General features: G+C 34.7%; 1 protein-coding gene, 1 non-coding gene and 1 pseudogene across 3 annotated transcripts in view; 1 reads left to right on the top strand and 2 right to left on the bottom strand.

Moving 5' to 3' along the window:
* The window catches only part of CLINT1 (clathrin interactor 1), a 57,593-nt gene that overhangs the window by 12,218 nt on the left and 19,251 nt on the right, over nucleotides 1-26,124 (top strand). For both annotated transcript variants that reach the window (XM_036096251.2, XM_036096253.2), the window contains 5 exons: nucleotides 17,320-17,424; nucleotides 17,964-18,060; nucleotides 19,535-19,643; nucleotides 20,590-20,754; nucleotides 23,584-23,761. In XM_036096251.2, the coding sequence (XP_035952144.1) occupies nucleotides 17,320-17,424; nucleotides 17,964-18,060; nucleotides 19,535-19,643; nucleotides 20,590-20,754; nucleotides 23,584-23,761 (654 nt within the window). Of the gene's footprint in view, nucleotides 1-17,319; nucleotides 17,425-17,963; nucleotides 18,061-19,534; nucleotides 19,644-20,589; nucleotides 20,755-23,583; nucleotides 23,762-26,124 lie in introns of those variants that run through there.
* Nucleotides 18,361-18,492, bottom strand: LOC118538345 (U2 spliceosomal RNA; annotated as a pseudogene).
* Nucleotides 24,185-24,291, bottom strand: LOC118538347 (U6 spliceosomal RNA). The gene has a single exon (XR_004918572.1). It is a non-coding gene; the product is annotated as a U6 spliceosomal RNA (small nuclear RNA).

Below are 26,124 nucleotides of genomic sequence, written 5' to 3'. Positions count from 1 at the left end.
TAAAAAACCAAAAATCAAATCGTGCTTTACAAGTGTATGTATTGTAGATAACCTAATTATGTCAATAAAATGCTTCCATAGAAGGTATTCTTCCAGTGGTATTTCCTGTTACAGCCACCTACCTGTAACTCATATACTTCTGTCATAATATAACTCTTGTTTGGTTTTTGAATTGTTTATGCTAGCAACTGATTACTGAGTAATTTAAGTCTCAATTATGGCAGCGCTATTCTAATTAGAACGCTGGATGCTGGCACTTCATTTAGCAAACAAGTGTAAAATATCTCTGGGACATTTGTAGAAATAAGTATTGAGGATTAATTTTCTGTAGATAATCTTTGGATGTATATCTTAAGTGTAGACTTATGCTTACTTTATTTGCAAACCAACTACATAATTCATTTGGAATATGAAATCCTTTTGACTTAAATTGGGAAAAAATTGGCTATATGTTGAGAGTGGCATTTTTCCAACAGTTAAAAAAATAATCATATGTGGGTATTAAAAAGTAGCAAAATTACACAATTTTAAATAAAACAAATATAAGTAAGTTGCACATTAAGAGTAGAAGAGTTTGAGAAATTTGATGGAGATACAACACTGCTGTTTGATTTTGACACAGATAATATCCCTTTGGTCATGTTGGGATTTATAAGGAGTAATTTGAAAATAACACATTCATATTCCTTTTAGACTGATAACATTTTTCAGATGGAGCTTTTTAGGATATATGATGATAATCGTCTTTTAGTGAATGAATTAAAGTATATTCTTAATGCTTATATAATCTCTGATAAGGCTAAACTTATAGGTATGCTTCTCATGTCAGATACCCATATGACAGAGAATGAAGTGTTGTACTAAGGATTGCAGAAACCCACAGGATGACCTGGTTTATTCATTTCATTAATATTTATTGATCGTTTAGAACTCTTTCAGATACTTGAAGTGTAGTTGTAAATAAGTTTTGGTGGGGAGAGGTAAATAAAATAATCATATTTTTAAGTGTGTTACGAAGAAAAGGGGCTGAAGTAGAGAATGATGAATGGGACTATTTTAAATAGAATGGGAGAAAAAAGCCTTTCTGAGGACATGGTATTTATGTTAAGACTTAAAAGATTTTTAAAGAGAGTAGAGGAAAGAGGTTTCCAGAGAGAAGATAATTATGGAATAAGCAAAGTGGTGAAAGAGCTGGTGAGAAAGTCAGAGAACAGTATGGAAAGAACATGGAAGAAGGTAGTCTCAGGGAATGTTTGGCCACTGCATGGAGTTTGGATTTATTGTAAGTGTAATAAGAAGCTGGTGAGGAATTTCAGTAAGCAAGGGAGTGAAATGATTCCACTGATGTAGCTATTCTTGGTGCTCAGTTGGATAATGGATCAGAGAGGGGACAAGTAGAAAGGGGCAGTGGTTAAAATTGTGATTATAACATAAGTGGTTAGGAGCAAAAGCCCTGAACCTTTATCTCTGGATTCAGACTACCTAAGTTGAAATCCTAAGCATACCTCTTAATAGTTGTATGGCCTTGAGCAAGATATTTAACCTCTTTGTGCCTCAGATTCCTCATCTGTAAAATGGGAATAATAGTAGTACTTGCCTCATAAAGTTGATTAGATGAATTGTTTGTAAAGGGCTTAGAACATTGCCTGGCCCATAGAGTTAGGTAAGTTAAGTGTTTAAAACCCAATAAATAAGGCCATCTTATGGAATAAAATGTGAAGTGGGCAATAAAATATGCTCAGTTTGTTCTGTTTGCCTACTTGGGAAAGAATACACGAGAATTACTGCTGTGCAGAGTCGTCTGCACAGCTCTTCTGCGGTAACAGATTGTGCAAAGTGAAGGCATGGTACTAGTATGTACAAGTTTCGGTTAACAAGGTGCCATGCAAGCAGGGCTGCTTGTATAAGAATTAACAGCATCTGTAGAGGGGAAACCTTTGATGGCTCCCTAATCCATAGTTGACACTGAGCATGGGTAGGGGGTTTAAAGTTTTTGAAGTATTTTTTAACCTTAGATTTCGGTGTTTTAACTCTTCACATGTTTCTGTGGACATAGAATTCTTGTGCCAACGTGTGTCTTAACTTTTTAAGTTTTTGTTAGGGGTCAGTAAGCTAATTTTAGGGGATATAGCAAATTAACAAGTCTTTCTGGCCGTGCCTTCAAAAGACCTCAGATTGAAACAGGAGAGCCTTTTTTCCCCTTTTATTTTAAGTAGGCTCCATGCCCAATGTGGGGCTTGAACTCAAGAATCTGAGATCAAGAGTCACATGTTCTACTGACTGAGCCAGCCAGGTTTACCCCCCGCCCCCTGCCATAATAGCCTTTTTTAAAAAATTTCATGAAGGTAATATTTCCTATGTCATTCTCTGTATATTTGTTGGTCAGGGGATATTTATTTTAGCCCCCTCTATTTATATCTTAATCTCAGTTTGTCTTACATCCCCCTCTCTGTTACCAAGAGATTATGGATTCCATTTATATATTCACTGGTCAGTTATTAAATACCCATTTTACGTGAGGCATTCATGGTTAGATACTGAGAGGGAAATAAAAATGCATAATATACGGTACCGTCATTTCTTGTTATTTGAGGTGCACAGGTTCTACAGAGTCACCACAAACACTGAATTAGCAAATACTGAACCATTGTTCCTGGGTTAGGCTCCTGTGCGCCTCTGTTCACATTTTCATCATCCAATCAATGCATAACCATGTTTTGTGTCTATTTCTATATGAACACATTTATTACATATATTGTTGATTTAGTGACGCTGAGCTCAGGGCCAAGCACGCTATACCTCATGCCTGAACAAAGCTTACCTGACACAGGTATTTTCTCTGTAAGGCACATTACAGCCTTCTTACGTTTAGGAACTCTATAGACAGCACCTTAGCACCAGGCTTGAAGATCATTTAAACAGTGAAATCACCAACAAAAAGCACAAAGATGTGAAAAATCATGTCATTGCATAGACCGGGAAAAGGATACTTGTTTACAGTATGAGAACTAAAACAAGGCAGAGCATAACCTTTTTGACCTCACCTGGAAATGTGCACAACAGATGACTCAGATTTTTCACTGCTCTGCTCATGTTCACAAATGACCATGAAAGTGCTGTGAATATTGATTTTAGTGTTAACAAAAACATTTTAGTGAGCAAACTCAAATACAGAATCCTCAAATAAGGATCAACTGTACTTGTTTCTAAAAATTTTAACAATGTTTTAAGGGGGAATTAAGATTAAGTTCATACGTAGCTATTGTACAGGGCACTATCATTCATAAGAGTTATAAATGTAATGTTTATTTCATCAGAGGAAGGGGAGGTTATGGGTTAGAAGGAATCAGGTAAGCTTCATTTTTGTATCTTTGTTAAAAACTAGGTTCGAATTCAACTGAAAGATGATTTCAGCAGGGAACAGTTACTGAGGTAAGAAAGGGCATGTTTAAATTTCAGTTGGTAATACAGTATAATTATTCCATAAAGGAAATGAAACAGAAGTAATGGGAGGAAAAGCTAGACAGGTAGTTTGAGGCCAGATCAAGCAGGTCCTGATCACCAGGACTTTTTTAGTCAGAGGAAAGAAGCTATTTAAGCTATTTGTTCAATTACTCAGTATTTATTGAACATCTGCTATCACCAAGCCTTTTACAGGCACTGGGGATCTTTAAGTGAGAAAGACAGTTTGTGTCCTCTGGATGTTTTCAGTCCAGAGTGGGAGAAAGATAAGAAAACAAACATGTCTCTTACAGTACACTAATTTTAGTTTTAGGTCAAGATAAAGAACAGGGTGCTATAAAGTGCATATAGGTAGATCCCCAGAGTTAAAGGAAGATTTCTTGGAGGAAGTGACATTTAAACTAAAACCTGATGGTGAGGTGAAGTGAGGCCAGGGGCAGAGATGGGTAGGCAGAGGACTTCAGACAGAGGGAACAGCTTGTACAAAGGCCTAGAGCTAAGAATGACAGTGATGGGACTAAGAAAGTAAACTGATACCTCACACGAGGGACCTTTTTTGGTCACGTTAAGGAATTTGGACTTCATCTTGAAGGTAATAAGGAAGACTTTGTAGGATTTTAAATGGGGGCTCAGATAGGATTGGTATTTCAGGAAGAGTTCGCTTTGGCCCTAGCCTGGGGGGAGATAGAGGAGAAGCAGAGACATTAGTTAGAAGATTGTTGGCAGTAATCTGGGTGAGAAGTGGTCGTGGCCTTGGTCTCAGGTAGTGGCAGTGTAGGTAGGGAGAAGTAGATGGACATATTAGAGATACTTACAACCTACAGGAGAAAAGGCCAGGGAATGGATTTGCTGCTGGATGGGAAGAGGGGAGGGAAGTAATCAATTATAATGTTGAAGCCGTAACTGTGGATGGTACTGTCCACTGATACATGAAAAGGAAAATTTTGGGGGAAGGTGGTAATGAATTAGTGGTGGACCAACATGACCAACACTGAATATTAGGAAACTGAATCTGGTCACGGTTTGAAGGATGAATAAAGAGAAAATATACCCAAAATGGGGAGATTGTGAAATGGCTCTTGTCAAAGTCTAGGCTAGAGATGAATGCCTGTATTTTTTTTTTTTTTTTTTATTTGAGAGAGAAACAGCATGCACACAAGCAGTGTGGGGGAGAGGGAGAAGCAGATTCCCCTGCTGAGCAGGGAGCCTGACGTAAGGCTCGATCCCAGAACCCCAAGATCATGACCTGAGCCGAAGGCAGATGCTTAACCGACTGAGCCCTGTAGTGCCCCCTGATTGCCTGTATTTTTAATGCAGGTCAAGCAGGTCTTGGAAATTAATGGGAAGTAAGCATTGAGGGAAAAGCCTCCCAAAGATGACTCCAAACATCCCAACAACTGCATGGAGCCTACCCAGCTTTATGATGTGCCCCCAGATCATTTTTCAGGATGAGAAATAATGAAGCTGCCTTCATGTTGCTCCTTCTCAAATACATGGAAACTAATATTTTATTGTTAAAAAGCAGTTCTAATCCTAAGAAGAATAATTTTTCCCCCATGGGACTTGATAAAGCTAATTTCTTTTTGAGTACCTCATATATGTATTTTATCAGTCCTTGTGAAAAATGTTACTCCTGCATCAGGGGGCCCAGAAAAGCAGCAATCAGTGTGAGGGTAAGGGGCTGTGAGAGGAGACAGTCCCTCTCTTTTCTTTAGCTCTTTGCCCTGTTTGTGTTCGTTCAACAGTGCATTATAAAATATTATAAAATAAGCCAAACATGCAGGAAAAAAGGAAAGATGTTTAATACAGGGTTATTAAAAGAGTATTAAGAAATTAACACTTAAAGCTAAAAATGGAGAACTTTGAAGGGATTGGAATAAAGTTTAAAAGTTTTTTAAAACCCAGTGGTAAAAAAGGGCACAAAAAGTAAAACTGATGAGACTTAAAATAAACAAAGATAAGAAACTGAAATCAACAGTAAAGATCAGTCAAGAGGTTTTTTTAATATGATAAAAATAAGTGATATGTAAAGCAAGATAAAAGGCTGAAAGTCAGCCATCAGATAAGAATTTAAGAACATAAAAATAAAAGGTTAAAGGAAAAGCTATCCATTAAGAAAAAATAAGAAATAACAGATACTAAAAATGAGTGGTAAGAGGAAAGGTATAGATGATTTTGGAAGTCTAACATAAAAGGCAGTTTTTAAAAATAGTGCATGCCAAAGTGGGTTTTTTGGGATACTTAGAAAATGTTCCAGGGAGAAGGTATGTTATACCCAAAGTTTTAGAAATGTTTAATAGAGTCCCCTTTTGGAGACTCTCAGTGCAGTTTAGAATATAGTCTCTGAGAAGTGCTGTAGTAATAAAATTGCCTTTGTTTTACATAATATCTCCCAAACCTTACCATGTTTTACAAGATACTAGAGTACTATTTTAGAAGAAAATAAAAATGGAAATCTTAAAAGTTACAGAGATAGACTTTAAATAAAAAAAAAAAAAAATCAGCTGGAATTAGAAAATAGATTTGGGTTGGGGCTGGCATTCTTAGGGAATAGTCTCCAGCCCTGTTCTGCAGCTAGCCAAAAGACAGCAACATGACACCCTTACCTTCTGGTCCTCCATCCAAAGCTGTCTTCACAAAGCTTTTATCTGTGCAGACAGGGCACTGATATAACATACAGGCTGCTGAGCCAGAGGAGTGGAAACTGATCCTCAGCAGAATTAAATCAGCTCAGCCATGGGACACTGCCCTAGCAAGTGAAGAGAGGTTTTATATACAAATGCTGTTTTTCTTTTCCTTAAAAGAGATTATAATTTTTTCACTATGTAAATTTTAAACAAATGTGTCCCTTCACACGCTGTTTTTCATGGGGTTTTTTTCTTCTAGGTTTTGTCCACATGCACATTTGTTCTTATATAGTTGATATGGTTCGTGTTCCATCAGTTTAGTGTTGTGAGAGCTCTCTCTCTACGGCAGTGAAAGGAACAGTATTTTTTAGTATGGCAGCCTCTGCCTGTTCCATTGCTATATTGTTCCAAGCACCATTGCTGCCACATTTTGGAAGCAACTTTTTATCCTGCTTTCCTGAACCACTTAAAGCCTTCTTTTCTTCTGCCAGCCATAGAACATCCCCTCCCCAAATCTTACTGCCACCAGAGTGCCTCTCTGGAAAATAACTCTTGAACATCATGGGACTGACTAGCGAACGGTTGGGACAGCTTTTTTGTAAGCCTGTCATCTGCTTCCCAACTCATGGTAGCAGCAGCACCTGTGCTAGAGGGAGAGTAGAAGGGCTTCTGTATAAGTCATCAAGACCCATGAACATCCAGACATTTCCTAGTTTAATGATTTGTGTTCTTGCAGAAGAAACAGGATATAGAAACCAGGTATTGTGGCCCTTAAATGCTTTGTTCAGCCAGCCACCTCATGGAGCGAATTATACAACCTTATTTTTGGCATTTTGAAAGCTCAGAATTCTGCAATTTCTGATATTACTGAATTGTAGACATAAAACCTCATGCTAGATAATTTCTCTTATTATAATAGCTTAAAAGTCTTTGTTTTTGGTATAATTTACTTTGGGATATGCAACTCCAGTAGTAGATATGAAAGAGTTTAGTGAACCCCCAGAAAGTTAGAGACTTTATTTTATCAGCTGATGTCAGATTACCACTAAAGGAGAAATTGCTGCTTTATGTAAAATAAAACCATAGCTCACAGTTGGTGGTATGCCAAGATTAATAAGGAGAGTGAACTTCAAAATATAAATTCTCTTGAGTGTAAAATAAGCAGTTCTGTGCTGGGGCTTGTATTAATAGATACTTGTCTTGTCTCTTAGTCATACTCATTACCAGGTCTTTGGCCACTTATTAATAATAGAATTGTTTTTGCCTTGCTATATACTTATGTCCTTAAAATCTTCCTTTCAATGCTGCACTGTGGGTCAGATAGGCTGCTAGTTACCATGACTATAAAGTTCTGCAACAGTGAATGAGATGTGGGTAAGTAATAGACTTATGCTAGTTTACTCTAAGGGGCCATTTAAAGAATATCTTCAAACTAAAAATAATACATACTGGCAGAAAAATAACCACGTGTGCTGAATGGTAGGTACACTTACCATTTCATTTCATCTCTTTTGTACCTAGGAACTATCTCTGAGATGAGGAACCTTGAGACACAAAGTGGTTGGTTTGTCCAGGGATCCGAGACAGAATTCAGGCCCTATTAACTTCTAATAAATTATTGGTCAGTTAATGTACATATTATTTTGCTTTTCTACAAAATAACCATAAAAGATGAAGCAGATTATGAGAATACATAAATATGCAGTATTTTCCTTTAGGGTGGCCTTGTGTTTTGGAACAGTTCCTGGAATCAGGGCCCATTTTAATGTTTGAAAATGGGTTGCTATCAAACGGGTTATTTTATTTGGTATTGCTAACCACTGAAGTTGTAAGGAAAGGGAAATAGTTTTATAGTTTCTTCCTCCCACAGGTCATAATTCAGTTGTGGACATCAGGATGTTTTTCTTGGCTTATCTCATTCATGTAGTTTTTCTTGCACATCTGTTACATAAATTACTAAACTATTTCCTTGAAAAATTGCCAGTTTAAGTCACACTTAATAGTGATCAAGAGGTCGGTAACTGTTGGAAAAGAGAATTAAATGACAGACATTGAGGGGCAGAAATCCAGCTACCATCCTGGTTTAAGTATTTTTTGTTTTGGATCAGTTCCTGAATTCTTTGAGACATTGGAATAATTATGTGTGGCTTCTAGTATTTCCCAAAAGACTTTATGTTGAACTATAAACAATTAATGACTTTTTAACATAAAAAGGTATTTTAGTCACTGCTTCCGTAAGTTTTTATCTTCAAGTGATTAATTTATGTATACATTCTAATCTGGTACATAGTTTGCCATGTGAGTATTGACCTCTTTAAGACTTACTCATTTTATGTAACCTTTCCTGACCTTGAATTCTACGTAAACCATAAAATAATGATTTTCTGTGGTGTTTTTTGGGGAAAAGTTCATAAGACATTAGTTCTGCTAGTTTCATTTTAGGACAGCTTTACACTTAAGTGATGAACATATCAATTGTTAAAATCTCAGAAACTTTAGATTAAGTGGTAGTTTTGGCTTATGTAAACTGATACTGAATCAATACTGGAAATTCTCCTGGAATGTTAGGTAAACTTCCGTGAGCAAGGGACCAAGTATTTACTTAATGTACAATTTGAAATTGTATGGATTTGGAATGCTAGTTTTTAAGCTTGAAATCTTTAGATAAAGATCTCATTTGGAGTACTAATGATCTGTAATGGGTATATTTACAGATTAGAAGAGCAAATATGTCATAAGTCACCTAATGTCAGTTACTGATAAAATTTCTTTAATATTTTTTGCATTACATTTCCTACTGTGTAACTGCTCTCCTTTCTAAAATGTAGTGGATTCTTTTTTTTCTTTTTTTTTTTTTTTTTTAAGATTTATTTTAGCGCATGAGAGCGACGGTTGGGGGCAGGGGGGAAGAGGACAGAGAGAATCTCCAGCAGACTTGAACTGAGCACAGAGCTGACGGGGGACTCAATCCCAGGACCCCAAGACTGTGACCTGAGCCGAAACCAAGAGTCAGATGCCCAATTGACCGAGCCACCCAGGCACCCTTAAAATGTAGCAGATTCTTGATTTCTCTGTTGAGTTTTGACTTTTTAAAATAGATTTAGACTTGTTAACAGGAAATGATGTATAATTTTGTTATGATCCAAATCTGATTTACATCTGTGGGAACAAGTCACTTAGCTAAGCCAGTCACTGGCATCCACAGGGCAGCTCGGTTTTGTTATGCTACAGCTCTGGGGCTGTTGTAACTTAATTTCTTTGTGAAAAACCAGTCAAGAAAGCCAGCCTCCAGTACTGGTAGTGAATGTGGCAGGGCCTAAGAAAATGATGATTAACAGACAGAAAATAGTAGCATTACAAAGTGTATTTAGAGAGGAACACATTGGGTTTGATAGTACCTTGGATTGATGACAAATCTATATGGAAACAATAAAAAAAATTATAAAAAGTATTCTGCCATGCATAAGCTTCCTACCTAAGGAAGAACTCTTGATGAATCTATTGGTTACCTTGTGTTGGGGAAGTATAGGGAATGTACAGAATACTTCAGACTCTTGATCAAATCTGGAAGACTGTCAGGAATCTGTACAAACACGTACTTTTGATGGTAAACAAAGGTCTTCAGTTAATCGTTCACAAAGTTTCATGTTTCATGTTTGTTCTTAGTCTTTTCTACCTGCAGAGTATGTTTAGTGTTTAATTTGCTCCCCATTGTCCCCACACAAAAAACTGAAAATATATTTTTATAGGATTTATCTTTCTGCTTTATCTGTAAATAGTACAAACAGTCTAAAAATTTGAGTTAAGATTACAAGAATATTGAGCCGTATCAATCAACAATGTTCAGTAATAGGGAAACATCAATTTAAAACATTAAATTTTGTACTCCCAGTTCCCCATCTCCATGATAGTACTGAACTGAACTATTACTGAAATTGAAGGCCAACATCAGTCAGAATGGATCAAAGAATTTGGTAGTAGAATGATGGAAGAATAGCATTTGGCTTAGAAAAGAGTATGTATAGCCCTTAATTTTCTTACAACTTAAAACAATTAGAATTTCAGTTAGAATTACATCAGCTAGAGGTACTTTTCTATTGTCATATCATGTGAGGAAGAAACACTTGAAATGGTGTTTTTGAACATTAATACATTTTCTGTGGTTTTCATGTCTTAGGCAGGCAGCTTGAGTTTGGATTTAAGCAGTTTTTCTGTCTGTACTATGTTTTTAAAATGTTTTAGGTGTCCAGTTATAGTATCTAACTTGATCTTTGAGTATCCAGAATTACCTTAAAAAGAACTTTAAAAAGTTGAAGCTTTAAAAAGAACTATGGGACTCCTCTACTCATTAAAACCTGTCAGTAAACTGTTCTTTAATATTTATTTGGTGTTAATTTTTTTTACTATGCTAGCTAAAGGATGAGGTGTAGTATTTCAGTGCAAATTCTTCATGGTTATTTTAAAAAGCAGAGTTTTATGTTTCAGCATTTAGTATTTTAATGTTCCCTCTTGAAAAGTAAAGAGGAAAACAGAAGGTGCATAATCCAGCATAGTCCTCTGTGTATTTTAAATAGATGAAGTCATAAGTAATATGCACATGAGCATCCCACATATTTATGATGTAAGTGGATTGAAATAGGGCGTATGTTTTTTAAGTAACCAGGTTACTCTCCTGAAATCTTGTTACTGCAGAAGGATGGATAGGAGAGCCTCAGATTTTTGATGTCTTCAATTTCAGTTTTTCCCTATTCAAACTTTTTTTTTTTTTTACCTTGCTTTTAAGAGTATTTGTGTTTGGGTTGGGGCACATTGTTTTCCTCCTTTCCAGTTGGTTACTTTGTATTTAAGACTTAGTAAAACCAAAGAAAATGTAACTTCCATGACTGAGAATACATTTCTTTAAAGATTAATTCAGCATTTAGTTCTTCAGCATGGAGCCTGATGTAGGGCTCCATTCCACCACCCTGAGATCATGACCTGAGCTGAAATCAAGAGTTGGACTCTCGGGCGCCTGGGTGGCTCAGTTGGTTAAGCAACTGCCTTCGGCTCAGGTCATGATCCTGGAGTCCCAGGATCGAGTCCCACATCAGGCTTCCTGCTCAGCAGGGAGTCTGCTTCTCCCTCTGATCCTCCTCCCTCTCATGCTCTCTGTCTCTCATTCTCTCTCTCGCAAATAAATAAAATCTTAAAAAAAAAAAAAAGAGTTGGACTCTCAACCAACTGAGTCACTCAGATGCCCAGATGTCATCTTAATATATTAACTAGCAAGCTTTTTCTTTTTGGTTATATGATATTACTAATTCTCAAATTGTTAGGACATTGAGGCATAATAGAACATGGGCTTTGGAATTAGAAAACCTAACAGAGTTTGAACATCCATTGTTTACTAATTATGTGATACTGAGTGAGTTTATTTAACTTCTCTACCAGGGAGTTGCTATTAAATATATTTTTCCTCTCAGTTCACTCATTTTTTTCTATTTGGTAGAAGGGGCTGCTGCTGGTAACGACAGCTTGGCAGCACTAGAGAGAAACTGGCCAGCACTAGGTTTGTTATATTTTTTCTTCTGTACTTTCCAATATTTATTTTATTAGTTTTCTTCTGGTGTGGAGGGAGCACTGTAGTTTATTCCTTGTATTAGCACTTTAGCTATTTTGTATCTAAAATACTATATAATCAGATATGATAATATTTGGTTAAGCAACATGAATTCTACTGAACCATTGCTTGTGTTAAGACATTTTTCATTGCTTTGTGTTTTATTTTCAGATCAAGAAAGACTTTTCCACCTCCCTACACCATTTCTATGCAACCTCAGATTTTTGCTAACAATGAAAGTTATGGATTTGTTGAATTTAGGAGTACTAGACTTCTTGGTTCTTGATCACAAATTTGATTCTGTTCACAGGACTGTAATAACATGTTACTTGATTTTAAAATATGAGTATTGAACCTATAAAATGTTCAGCTTGCAAATAAGGGTAATGTGGTAAAGGCCATCCCCTGATGAAAAATAAATATCACATGGTCTGTTATCAAACTTTTAGAGCAAGTATTCTTTTTTTTTATTATGTTATGTTAATCACCATACATTACATCATTAGTTTTTGATGTAGTGTTGCGTATAACACCCAGTGTTCCATGCAGAATGTGCCCTCTTTAATACCCATCACCAGGCTAACCCATTCCCCCCACCCCCCTCCCCTCTAGAACCCTCAGTTTGTTTTTCAGAATCCATAGTCTCTCATGGTAGAGCAAGTATTCTTAAAACTATTGTCCTGATGTTTTGGCCAGAAGCTTTTAAAAAAAGGGCGGGGGTGGGGAACAAGCATAAAAAAAAGGAACTTGTTACCTGAGAAAACTTTTTTTTTGGTGTTCATTTTATGGATGTTTTATTATTTTTAAGTTATTAAAAGATTGAAACTTTACAGGGAGCATGTAATAGTTTTCCCTGTATCGTAAAAGTATCTTCTGAAATCTTTGTGGCATTGAGAAAAAGAGGTAACTTTTAAGTGTAAGTTCAGGAATCATTCCTTCCTAAAAGAGTTTCTTAAAAACATGTTAATTTTAATACTAGGTACTTAAATTGTTCCCTGTAGTTTTACACATCATAGCACTTGGTATACATACTGTAGTGTATATACATATACTTTAGTTACTAGTTCGCTGCACTTACTAGCCTGATAAAACAAGACTTTGGAAGTACAAATAATACTTAACATGGTCTACCATGATGCTTATTTGCCTAAAAAGAGTTAAAATGTTGCTAATGATGTTACATGTACTGATGATATAGTACTTTCTATTTTTAATGGCATTTAATACTTTTCCCTTGGTTACAGTATAAAATTCATAGGAGGAAATTCAGAAAATACAGGAAAGTATAAAGAAAAAAATACTATTTAAAACCATTACTTTGAAAGCTGTGTCTCTGTCTCTTGTTGCCTGTTTTCCTGTTACTTGGACTCTGTGTCTGTAAGTGAGGATGTAAATATGCATGCAACCAATAAAACACAGATTTAAAGATCTAAAAGAAAATACTGCTAAATATTTTCCTGATCTCAGAGTGAATGAAGTCTTTATAATAAGTTTAAAACGAAAAGAAGAAAACATTAAAAATATAACTTTTTTTAAAAAAAAAGGAAGTAAAATTAAGGCAAGCTGGGAAAAATACTTCTTACTACATCAGTCTGTTTCAGTTTCCTTATTCCTTTGTTAACAGGTAGAACTGAATTATACCTAAGCTTTACCTTTTCTCTTGGTGTATGGTTTTGTTTTAACAAAGCATGTTCGGGGCGCCTAGGTGGCTCAGCTGTTAACACGTCTGCCTTCCGTTCAGGTCATGATCCCAGGGTTTTGGGATCGAGCCCCGCATCGGGCTCTCTGCTCAGCAGGAAGCCTGCTTCTTCCTCTCCCACTCGTCCTGCTTGTGTTCCCTCTCTCGCTGTCTCTCTCTGTCAAATAAATAAATAAAATCTTTTAAAAAAAAAAAAAAGGAAAGCATATTCTTGAACTTTTTGACAGGAAAAAATTATCAATAAGGATTATTCAAATTTTTTCTTGTCAATCATTAATGCAGATTAGAAGCAGCATTGACCATCTATAAGTAAAAGCCCCATTTTAGCTTTTACTTTCAACCAGTCTTGTCTCTAAAACGACCCAAACTTACAAAATAAAATAACCTTGGTATTTTATCGGTAGTGAGTGGTGAAATAAAGAGAAAATGAGGAATAAAGAGGAGAGGCAAAATGAACACTAATAATTTACAAAGTGAATAATCAACCCTTGAATAATTGAACATTGGCTATGTGGACACAGCCATAGAAGCATGGGTGCAGAATTTGCGGGCAGTAACTTTCAGCATTTGGCATTAAAGATCCAGTGAATGAGTGGTGCTGGGTTGTTCAGGGTTAAGTACTCTCACTGGGGACTCCCTTAGTCCTGTCTGACCTATTGGGGTGTTGTGAGGAGCAAATGGAAAAGCACTATAGAAGTCTTACCAATACAAACAATAAGGATTTTAATTGTGGATTTTATCCTAGTAAAAAGCAGTGGTTCAGTATTGCTTTAAGGTAAAATCTTCAGAACATGAGCAGTTTCTTATATTCTTCAGTCTTTGGTTATTTCCTGGTAATTTCCTATGATTTTGTTTGCAGAACACATCCTAGACCTTTGAGTTTTGTGTGTGTGTTAAAAAACTGTTGGGAGAGCCCCCTCTAGTGTCTGAAGTATCCATTTTTAAAACATTTTTGTCACTCATAGAAGTTTTAGGAATTAAACTAGCTATTTTTCCTTTCACATCTGGACATAATTTCTTTTTTGGGGGGAGGGAAGGGGTTATTTTCCTTTTTTAAAAAGGTCACTGGAATTATGGGTAGGGTGTGGATTAAGGGCAGTGGAAGACATGGGAAAGGAAGGATCAAAATGCCATTTTTACCTTTTTAGAAATAGTTATTTTTAAGTGAGCTGGAATAAGGCCAAACTATACAGTGTCATGTTTTGTTTTGTTTTAGTTTACATTTGTTTCTGAATTAGGTGCAGCTTAAAAATACTTTGTTTTGGAATTCTCTATGGCCATCAGATCTCATCTTAGAGTTCTTTGCAGTTTCTGAAAGCAGCAGTTTCACTAGAAAATGGCTTTAAAATAGAGCCTGGTTTTCTTCATGGAAGTTGTGTGACTTTGTTACTTTTTGTTATTATCATTGCCATATCTTTTTGTGGATATACTTTGTAACTACATTGTAGGTGTTCTAATGCTAAGTTGTCATTTTACATAGTTCCCATTGTTTTTCAACCAAGGAAATAAGGCGATTCTTAAATCGTTGGCTCTCTGCCACCTCTCCCTGTAAACACACAGCACTCAAACACACAGGCCTTCAGCTAAGAATCTTGTGAAGGGTTAGAGAAACAGGACCTTTCTCATTTGACCCATGGGCTTTTGTAGCTTGAACAAGGAAAGTAGTGTTCTGAAAGCTACAGCATTTATGAAGGCTCTAGTAAAAATATTTCATGTGCATGGACTAGAGATTAACTCCTTTCATCTTGTTCTCTAGCAAATTAAACAATGCAAACAGATTTTAAGTGCATTCTTGGTAATGAAATGCTTGGGTGAATTATAATCCTAATTGCTATTGTTCATTCCCACAGCTGCATGTTGACACTTATAACTGCCTAAGCCACGCATTCTTCAGCCACTAGGATAAACAAAAGCATTTTGAAATCCATCATTTTGTGGCATCTTAAATTGCAAATCTGTCATTGGCTGCCTTGATTTTATTTTGTTTCCATTGTTGAAGAAATTAGAAAAAAATGTTACTCCTTTGTATTTATACATAAAATTATTGTCAATAGAATCATTACTGGGTTTTTATGAAATTCATTCATTAATAGCCTTAATTTTTAAAGAAGGCAGTGGAAATTATGTCACAGGGAAACAATTTCTATTTATGTTCTCAAACTAGTTGATATTTTAGGGGCAGCTTTCTCCAAAATTTGAAAGAAGGTAATAGGATTTCACTTTTCTTCCTTAGTAAAACAGTCTTCTGAATGTAAATCTAGAAGCTAGATTTATTCTGTGATTTGGCAAGTCATATTTATATGTGTAATGGCTCCTTTCAAATTTGACCCAAAACCATTTATTAGTCTCTTTCTTTAAAAAAGGTAAAGAAAGAGAAATGTTCACAATGAATTTAAAATTTATATTTCTTTATATTTGGGAAACAGGTTTGAATATCACTTATAGTCAAATCTTCCTTACTTGAAAAAACAGAACCTTTTGATAACTGAAAAACCATACAGCAAGAGTGGGGTATATGGAAGTAGTAATTAACAAATCCCGACTGTTTCTAAGGCTTAATTTTAAGTGGAAGATTTGAATGACCGTATCCATAGGCATCTATTAGAACAAGTGCTCAATAATAATTGGAGCTTTAGATGTCAAATGGATACTACTACAAGTCACAGTTTCACAGTATTTTATTCCTCAGAATGTCTGAATTCTTAAATCCATTTGAGTATGGAAATTCTGTTTTAATAACTGAACTTTTTGCCATCTTGTATCTTAATTTTAAGGTACTCTTTTCAAAGTTAATTCTTTCTTTTTTTTTTTTTTAAAGATTTTTATTTATTTATTGAGAGAAAGAGAATGATAGAGAGAGAGCATGAGAGGGTGGAGGGTCAGAGGGAGAAGCAGACTCCCTGCTGAGCAGGGAGCCCGATGCGGGACTCGATCCTGGGACTCCAGGATCATGACCTGAGCCGAAGGCAGTTGCTTAACCAACTGAGCCACCCAGGCGCCCAAAGTTAATTCTTTCTTATAAAAATATTACTTAATATTTTTAAATCCTCTTACTAGGTGATTATTATCTGTGATGATAATAATAGCAGCTAACCTGTATTGAGCAATTTCTGTGTGTCAGACACTGTGCTAATAGATACCATTTGAGATGCTACCCTTTGAGGTAGTGTTCTTCTTACTTACTCCTATTTTGCACTTGAGGAAACTGAAATTAAGACAATTATAATAATTTTGCCAAAAGTCACAAAGTAATTGGAGTCAGATCTTTCTGACTCCTAGAACCCGTGTTCTTGACACTGCTGAAGTCTTAAGTGAAAGTTAAATAAGTTGTCATACAATTTCCTGTTGGAATATTATGTAGCCATCAAAAGTGAGGCTTATGGTGGCTAGTGACATAGAAAACATACAAGTGAAAAAAGACCAAGGGATTACAGTTAAATGTTCATAGCAATTCTAAATATTTTTAGTGTTATCTTTGGTTTGTCATTGCTTTTTTTTTAATGCAATATAAATAAGGTTCTGCTCTTATATAATTTTGCTAATTAATTTACAGAAATTCTGTAAGGAAACAAGAGTGCATATAAACCAGATCTGGTCAGAAAACTGACAACTTAGTTTTATAATAGACTCTAGCATGTTCAATTTCCTTTTTAATTTGACCCAAAGCCATTTTTTGCTGGACTTATGCCAGCTCTAATGTAATCTCTTATCTGTATTCTGGAAGGCTAATGGAATAGTCAGATTTTCTTAAATATAACTTAAATGTGTTATATAATGTCCTCGAAGTAGCTTATGCACAAAAGATGTTTTCTTTCCCACCATGTAGAGGTATCTCATTAGGACACCCAGTAGTGTCATTATTAAGTTTTCATGTGTTTCTCAGTTTTGATGCTAATCTTTGTGTGTATGTGCGTGCATTTTTTTCTCTGCAGCACCAATGTGGTTATGAATTATTCAGAGATCGAGTCTAAGGTTCGAGAAGCAACGAATGACGATCCTTGGGGACCTTCTGGGCAACTCATGGGAGAGATTGCCAAGTAAGTGATAATTTGACTCAGCAGTGCAGAAAGAATCCAACTATCTTTACATAGAAATATGAAATTTGCTTTCAGTTTTAAACAGTTTAGCTGCCAGATATAAATTTTGCATAATCATTCAGATACTAATGGAGGAAGTTTTATGCAGAGTCCATTTCCCCTTAAAAATGAGCTCAAAAAAGTAAAACAAAATTTTTCAATGAGGTTTAGAGACTTACTGTAGCTTTTCATAAAATTTTGATAAATGTATATAAAATAACTTGAAATAAAGTTAGGAATATTTTTTTTTTTTGATGAGCATCTTGACCACTATCCTGGTAAGTAAAGGGTTTGTAAAAGATATTAGTGGGGTTTATACGTGTGCTACATATTTTACAAACTATGAGAAAAATATTTTTATGGAAGCATATCAAAATTTTTTAAATTAAATTGCTTATTAAATTTTTTAAGCTTTGGGAAAACACAGTAACTTAGAACAAGCCTGCCATCTACTGTCAAAATTAATATATTGCAAAGTCTTGAGGAAAATTCTTTTTCAGGGCTACATTTATGTATGAACAATTTCCAGAACTTATGAACATGCTTTGGTCACGAATGTTAAAAGACAACAAAAAAAATTGGAGAAGAGTTTACAAGGTATGGACATCAGTTTGTTTTTATTATTTGACATGTTGAAAACAAATGCTTGAAATTTTAAGGTATACATACATAAGTGATTATGAAGGACATTAAATCCTAGAACAGAATATTCTTAAACAGGTAAAAGAAGTAGCTTTGCTACGTGTGTTGTTTTCTAGTCACCATAAACAACTGTTCTGAAAGTAAAATGTTTAAAATTAATAATACTTGGAAATATTTTCATTTTATTAAACTTTTTCCTACTGGAAATATATTTGTGCGTATCAAAAGTAATGAATCTACAGATGGATGTATATAAGTGGATGAGCAATTAAGATGAAAACCACAGTCTAATATGGTTTCTCATCTCTATATAAAAATTTGCCTAATTTATAATAATATTAACACAGTATTCTGCACTTGATCTTAGCCAAAAGGCCGAGAAGCGATTAACACAGTATTCTGCACCAGAAATATGTTAGTTTAAAATATAATTAGAAATCCTAAAACATATTAAAATTCTAACATTTTAAATTTCCAAATGGGTACTTTTTATTGGATTCCTTTCATTTAGTTCTGATTTCATCGTATAATGTGGAATTCTAAAGATCATCATGTTTTCCAAACCCACCATATTTTCTTGCTACTCAGAATAAGTTTCTCTGTGTTTTCAAAATGGCATATAATATTTATATTTGAAACTTTGAAAGCAATATTTTGGCTTTCAGGATTGAAGAGCAGTGCTTTATTTAGTTCCATGTTTTTGATGTTACTTGTTTCTAAAAACATTCACGGTCATTCCCTTAGCTTGTATATTTGTGATGAAATAGTTGATACTTCTTTATGTGAGGTTTATTCCAAGCAAAGTTAAGGTCACAATGCATAATTCAGTGGTTTTTAGTGTATCCACAAAGTTGCGCAGCAGTTACTACTACCTAATACCAGAATATTTTCATCCCAAAAAGAAACCCCATAAAATTTTTTTCTCTTTATTTGTTGGCAGCCAGTTTTTGAAACAAAAGTTACATCATTAACTTCCAGATTTAATTTGATCTGGGGAAAATGCTATGGGATCATAAAATTACCAAATAATTGTTCTCTTTAAACTGATATTTTGAACAATTCACTTCACAGTTCTGTATTGCCCAGATGAAAAGTAAAAATTGAGCCACTTTCTAAAAGCTTAGTGTTCATTTGTATCATACATTCAGGTATTTCTTAACATTAGAGAGCTATTTTTTTTAATCCTTTGACACATGGTGTCCAGTGGACAGCTTATAATTATTTACTGTGGTTAGAAGAGGAATTTCAAATTGATAATACAAGTTTTAGACCATGTATTTAAAGTCCAGTGTCAGGAAAGAAACTCTCCCTGCCTCTCACTTACCCCCAGAAAGATTATTTGCTAATGTTGGAATTATTTTTTAAGCCATTTACCAAAGCTCTACCAGAATTTATTTTGTTAAATCATTGGTGCTTTGTATTTTTACAGTCATTGCTGCTTCTAGCTTACCTCATAAGGAATGGATCAGAGCGTGTTGTTACAAGTGCCAGAGAACACATTTATGATTTGCGATCCCTGGAAAATTACCACTTTGTAGGTGAGCAATAGAAAAACCTTATAAGCAAATTAAAACAGTAGTTGGAGTTGTCAGTCACCTGAACCAGCTTAGAAGCTTCTCCACTCTAATTAGAATGTGACTATTGCTGGTTGTGTGACGAGTGCAGAATCCAAGACGTGGGGCCCTAGAGTATTAATTAGTGAAGACAAGAACTTGCAGAAAAGACTGGCTAATAACAACAGAACCAACACAACATGAGTGTTCGGGTTTATATTAAAATATGCACTGGAGACTGGTCCCCTGTGGTGTCCATAAAGGAATAGCTTTAATCATATGGGAAGAAAAGGTTAGAGCTCCAAAACACACACATCTGTTTGAAGCTGGGTTTTTTTTTTCCTCCCACCAAATAATATTTACTGTGCAAAGGCAGCAAGGCCAGAGTGTGTTTTGAATGTGAACGAGGATACAGAATAAACCACATTTCATTTTGTAGTGTACCCCAGTTGAAAGCACTTTAAAAATTCAGTTTTTCAGCTACACTAAATTCTGGTAATTAGTATTTCCAAACTTGTATTGGGGAAACCAAAGCATTTGAGTATATTTTAGTCATTAAAATGTTAAAGTGGATCTTTTGTTGTTGTTGTTAAAATAATGTAGGAAAAGAAAACATTTATGGATATAAGTCTTTTTCCTATGGTCATCATTAGTAATGCTTTTTAGGAGATCCTTCATTGATCTTGCATAGCACCAATATCTGTAGTCCTTGTTAATTCATCTTACAAGCCAGAATTGCATCCCAAGACTTAGAATTTGCTGATGAGAAAATGATAAAATTCAATAGCACTATTTGCCTCTTTTTGTTAATTTTAATTATTGAAGTTGGTTTTTTAATGTTGAAATTTTCATGTCTGTTTTTTGTGTTAAAGGGTTTGATACTTATTAATTGAGTATTTAAGGTTTTGTTTCTCCCTTACCATCCTCACAGATGAGCATGGCAAGGATCAAGGTATAAACATTCGCCAGAAGGTGAAAGAATTGGTTGAATTTGCCCAGGATGACGACAGGCTTCGTGAGGAGCGAAAGAAAGCAAAGAAGAACAAAGACAAATATGTTGGGGTTTCCTCAGACAGTGTTGGAGGATTCAGATATAGTGAGTATCAAAGACAAACTGACACCTAAGCATTCATTTAGCTTCCTGGGTGTATTTTAAGAATCACTGAAATACGAAAGACCAAAATACCTCCCCCCTCCCCGAAATAGAATACTAAAGGATATGAAGTACTCATTTTGGCTCCTATTATATGGATATTAGGAATCTTCTTTTCTATTTTTTACTTTTGTGGGTTCAAGAATATGATTTTAACCATTGGTCGTTAATTAAATGACTCTAAACTTTAAATTGACACAGAGAATTAAACAGATATATACCCTTCCCTCTTGGAATTATCATTTTTAAAAAGAAAAAAGGATTTCTCTACCTCACCATTTAGAGCATAAAAATATAAAGTTTGAAGAGCTTCATCTTCCCCATTTGAAACAAATTAGCTCTATTTTGAGCCAAAAATAGTTAAGCTTCCTACAAGTTAGTTCTGCCTCTCTTCCCTTAATTAAGCAATACTTTAATTTGACATAGAAAAAGGTGAGAGTATCATCAGTTTTTCACTTAGGCCTATCACTTTATTGTTCCTAACACATTTAAGAGCAGCTAGAACATTGATCGCTATGTTTATTTTTAATGTACTAATATAGTTTCCCCAAAATAGATCACTAGGTACTTGGAACAGGCACAGAAAATAAGAACTCGCTGTTAACAGCATGTCCCTTTGGACTCATTCTGTCTTCTGTAAGCTCTGACCATCCCCTGGTCATTTTGTGTATCCATAGACAGGCTAGTGCTGTGTATACTTAGCCACAGATTGGGACTTCCCAGCTCCCCACACCCATATCTGAGTTTTTTTATATTTAGATTACACTGGGATCTCAGAACTCCTGCACTGGAACCGCGTAAAAATTTTCTATTTCTTATCTTGTGATTATCTACAAAATAATATCTTTGCTCCTTTGCTTCTTTGCTCTCAAAGAAAAAATACTGTACTTAATTATTAAAAGATGTTTTTAACAGGAAAATTCCTTTCTTTTATGACTAAGCATCACAAAAAGTCAATTCTTGAATTGGGCAAAAATATTTCTCTTAAATCATGTAAATATGTTTTGGAGTTTTTATTTGTTTAGGGGAGTAACAAGTTTTTGGATTATTTGCCTAAGTAGTTATTTTATTCTTTAGCTTTTTCAAAGTAGAGCAGTTTAATGTGTTTTGAGGAGAAATTGCTATTTGCAACTCATTTCCTCATTCTACTTGCTTGTAACCCTCTTTTTACCAGCACAATATGTAATTAGATAAATTTATAAAATGAGTAAGTTCTCAGACTCAGTCACTGTGAACTAATTACATCTGCCTTAGAGGGAGAGTTGAACATCTTATGTATTTGCATCACATTCTTTTAAATTATTTGTGATGTTATATATATTGTTCAAAGGTTTAACTAATCAACTTTAGCTATTTTATGTCTTTTCATTTTGACCTTAGATGGTGTCTTGCCAGTAATCCAGTATCTTTGACACTCATTTAGTAGGATATCCATCACACTAATCAGTTTTGTTTTCATCTGCTTTCATTTTTCCTATAAATTTGTCTTTTCAAAGTCTAGTTTATCACATTTTCATTGAAATGTACATTCATATTATTGGAAAACCACTCATCTTTATAAAACCATCTGGTTAAAATTTTGTCATATTCTCTTTAAGTTGATGGTCACTTTCAGATCTAGTGGACATATTTTAAAATCCTCTTACAAAAATTTTGGCTTTGCAGTTTTAGCAGGCAGTTCTGCAAAATGGTTTTATCTGATCTCCAGAGGGCTTGTTAGCCAGCAGAACTTGTTCACAAAAGTTCATCACACAGGCTCAGCCACCTTTTGATTATTTTGTTATTTCTCATTGCACTTTCCCTTTTCTCTCCAGCCTGCCTTAGTTTTCATTGTTTTCTTCTTTTTAATCTCATCTGATTTCTCTCTGTACCTTCTACTCTTGTCTTTTTGATTGAGTTTGGATGTGGAAATGGAGAGGTTCTGTTTAGTGCTTAGAATGCCTCTCTCTCCTTTAGGCCGCCAAGGTCAAGGTCTAAAACAAATTTTGACATTTTGGGGGTTTTGTTTACTGCCATGATCTATTCTTTTCATTCTCAGATTCACACAGAGTCTCCCTAGGTTTTGCCATCCCAGCATATGTTTAGACTTGGTGTTTGAGTAGATCATCACTATTCTGAACTGCTTGAGCATATTTCGTGATTCTAGTCTGTGTAGTTTGGTGTGTCGGGTGATAAGAATATTCTTCTCTTTTTATAATAATTAAAGGATGCTTTCCCATGCCGTGAAATCCATTGAGTTATTTTTCTAGTTTGACACTTAAAGAATGACAGTTATTTTCAGCATATTTACAGCATATCGGGACATGTAGCATTCAGAGTGCTGTCTCCTTTAGTAGGTGTTTTTAAAGAGACTATTGCTATCCCAATACTTCTCTAATAATTGAAGAACCATTAAGAGATAGGAATGAAATATAATACATTATGTGACTTTTGTAAAAACAAAAAGATTTCCATTTCTCTTTGGCTTATATAGCCTGTGTTGGTTTTTGTGTTTTCCTCTACTCTTTTAAGAACTTCCTTATATGCTGTACTGTGCATTAAGGTTGTGTAAGTTTTCATAAACAAAAGCTTTTGAATCTGCATTCCTGCCACTTAATGACTGGCACTACATGCTGTGCCTTGCTGTAATTGTGTTGATTCAGCACTGTGGGAGCTTTCTGTTTTCCTTTGAAAACTATTTTATTATGAGGAAAAGCTTCAGAAATAAGGACTGTAGACACCTTTTGAATTTAATGTCCTTAGAGTTGCTTTTCTTTTTAATGCTTTATATAGGTGAAAGATATGATCCTGAACCCAAATCAAAATGGGATGAAGAGTGGGATAAAAACAAGAGTGCTTTTCCATTCAGTGATAAATTAGGTGAACTGAGTGATAAAATTGGAAGCACAATTGATGACACCATCAGCAAGTTCCGGAGGAAAGATAGAGAAGACTCTCCAGAAAGATGCAGGTATTAACACTTTGTCTCCTGGGTGTCTTGGAAAGGGTGCTAAATTTATGCAGCTGGGCTTTTGTTTATCTGAAGTTCAGCTTTTCTTTTTTCTTAATAGATTTTCTTTAATAGAGCAGTTTTAGGTTCACAGAAAAATCGTACATAAAGTAACAGAGTTGCCCTGTTAACTCCCCAATTTGTGCATGGGCGTGTGCGCACATACACAGACACACACACACACACACAATTTCTCCTGTTACTAACATCTTGCATTAGTGTAGTACATTTATTAACAATTGAAAGCCAATATTGATATGCTGTTCTTCACTAAAATCTGTTGTTTGCATTAGGGTTCACTGTGTTGTGCAGTTGAGAAATGCATAATATCCGCCATTATAGAACCATACAGGATAGTTGCACTGCCCTAAAAATGCCCTGTATAAAAATATGGAATGATTCATGAATTTGCATGTCATCCCTGCACAGGGACCATGCTAATCTTCTCTGTATTGTTCCAGCTTTAGTGCATTTGCTGCTGATGTGAGCACTCTGCAGCTGTTTTTAAGATGCTAGGTCAAACATTATTTGTAATTAGTATTGATACACTTTCCATGTTGTCTATGTCCATTTATTTCTAAAGTTGATCACATTTTCTATATGTTTTTATTCAGGCTATTTATTGAAAAAAAATTTTTTTTCCAGTAAGAACTTTCATGGCTCATTTTGCATTTGGGCATCAGATCACCCAGCCATCTGAGTTATTGCTGAGGGATAATGAACTTTATTAATAATAAACTTAATTAAATAAGTTTAAACAAAAGTTAAAGGGTTTGAAATTTAACTCTTTCTATGACATTTTATTATGATTTCATGCCAGTGTTAACAGGAAAAAATAATCCAAATGAATTTTTAAGCTAAAATGTTTTCAAGTGTAGATCTATGTTTTCATAAATTGTATTTTCTAATGTTAGGGCATTGCGTTTTGTTTTATGTAGAACAATACTTAGAACTTCTCAGCATTCACTTTTTGTTCTTACCTACCAATATAGCTATAAACTATAAAAAGTTAAAAGGGTATTTATATGTGTATATATATATATATATATATATATATATATATATATATATATATACACACACACACATACATATATATGGCACTTCATTTGCAAGGCAAGTTTTACAAGTTCTTTGTCATTTGTGCCTCAGAGTATTTCTCTTAGATAGGCTAGATCAAGGATTTTACCCTTACTTTTAGAAGTAAAACCTGATGCCTAATCAGGCTATGTGGAACTTAACTAAAGTAATAGTGATGGAGCTGTTCCTTCAAGTGAGTTCTTGTAATAAGTACCATCTCTCTCTTTTTTTTTTTCCTTAAAAAGTCTTAATAGTTCAGATTTAGGGGTCACTAAAAAGAAGTAAAAATAAAAATATAATTTTGAAACAATTTTAAAATACTTGTTTAGTGTCTTCGGTATGTTTCTGTATTTATTGAATTTCTCAAATGCCTGTCTTTTTCAAGACTTTCTGGAATATGATCTTTGAAGAACCAGAATTTACTTTTCATTCTTTAGTATAAAAGAGCTAAAAATGTAGTTGTAAAATAGATATTTTACTACATTTTTAGCTCTTTTATACTAAAAAGTATGTATGTTATAATAATAAACACTAAACTGGGAAACTGTGCCTACTCAAATATTCTGTGAATATTCTATTTTTTCTTTCATTATTGTTCTCGTGGCCTGTGTATTTATGTTTTTAGTTTGGTTTAGAAAACATAGTGGCCATATAATCTGTTGCTATTTCCTGAAGAGATTTGGAGATCAGTTAGGTAGGCTGGTTAGAGATCTATATACATTCTTGTGTTGTTCCTTTGCCCTACCACCCTCAGTTTTTCTTTCTTTGCTTTGTCTTTTTTTTTTTTCCCATTTCTCCCTTGTTTTTCTGTTTTTTTTGGTTTTTTTTTTAATGTTACCTCTACAACAGGTTCTGCTAGAGTTCCTAAATCTTTTATATAGAGTATTTGGGTTTAAAAGAGTAAAAATATAGTGTGTATTATTCATCATAGTAACTGAAGAACACACCAGGGAATTTACGTCTTTGAGTATTTGTGAAAAAAGAGTAGACTTTTAGACAAAGTTGCATGTGACCTCTGGCATCTTACCAAACTGTCAGACTTATTATTAGTTCATTGTTAGATTCAGGAATTCTTGAACACTGATCAGATATGAAGCTTCCATTTTGTTGTATGCTAGTCAGTTTTATATTCTCAGCGTATAAAGAAATTACCTTGCACTGAAATCAAATTGGACATCAGAAAGGTAAGAAATTTTAGTTTTACTTATAGGGCTGATGGTGGGAATCTTTAGGTCATCTGTTGC

The sequence above is a fragment of the Halichoerus grypus genome, chromosome 2 (assembly GCF_964656455.1).
Source record: "Halichoerus grypus chromosome 2, mHalGry1.hap1.1, whole genome shotgun sequence".
Lineage (NCBI taxonomy): Eukaryota > Metazoa > Chordata > Mammalia > Carnivora > Phocidae > Halichoerus > Halichoerus grypus.
This window is presented reverse-complemented; position numbering and strand designations above follow the sequence as displayed.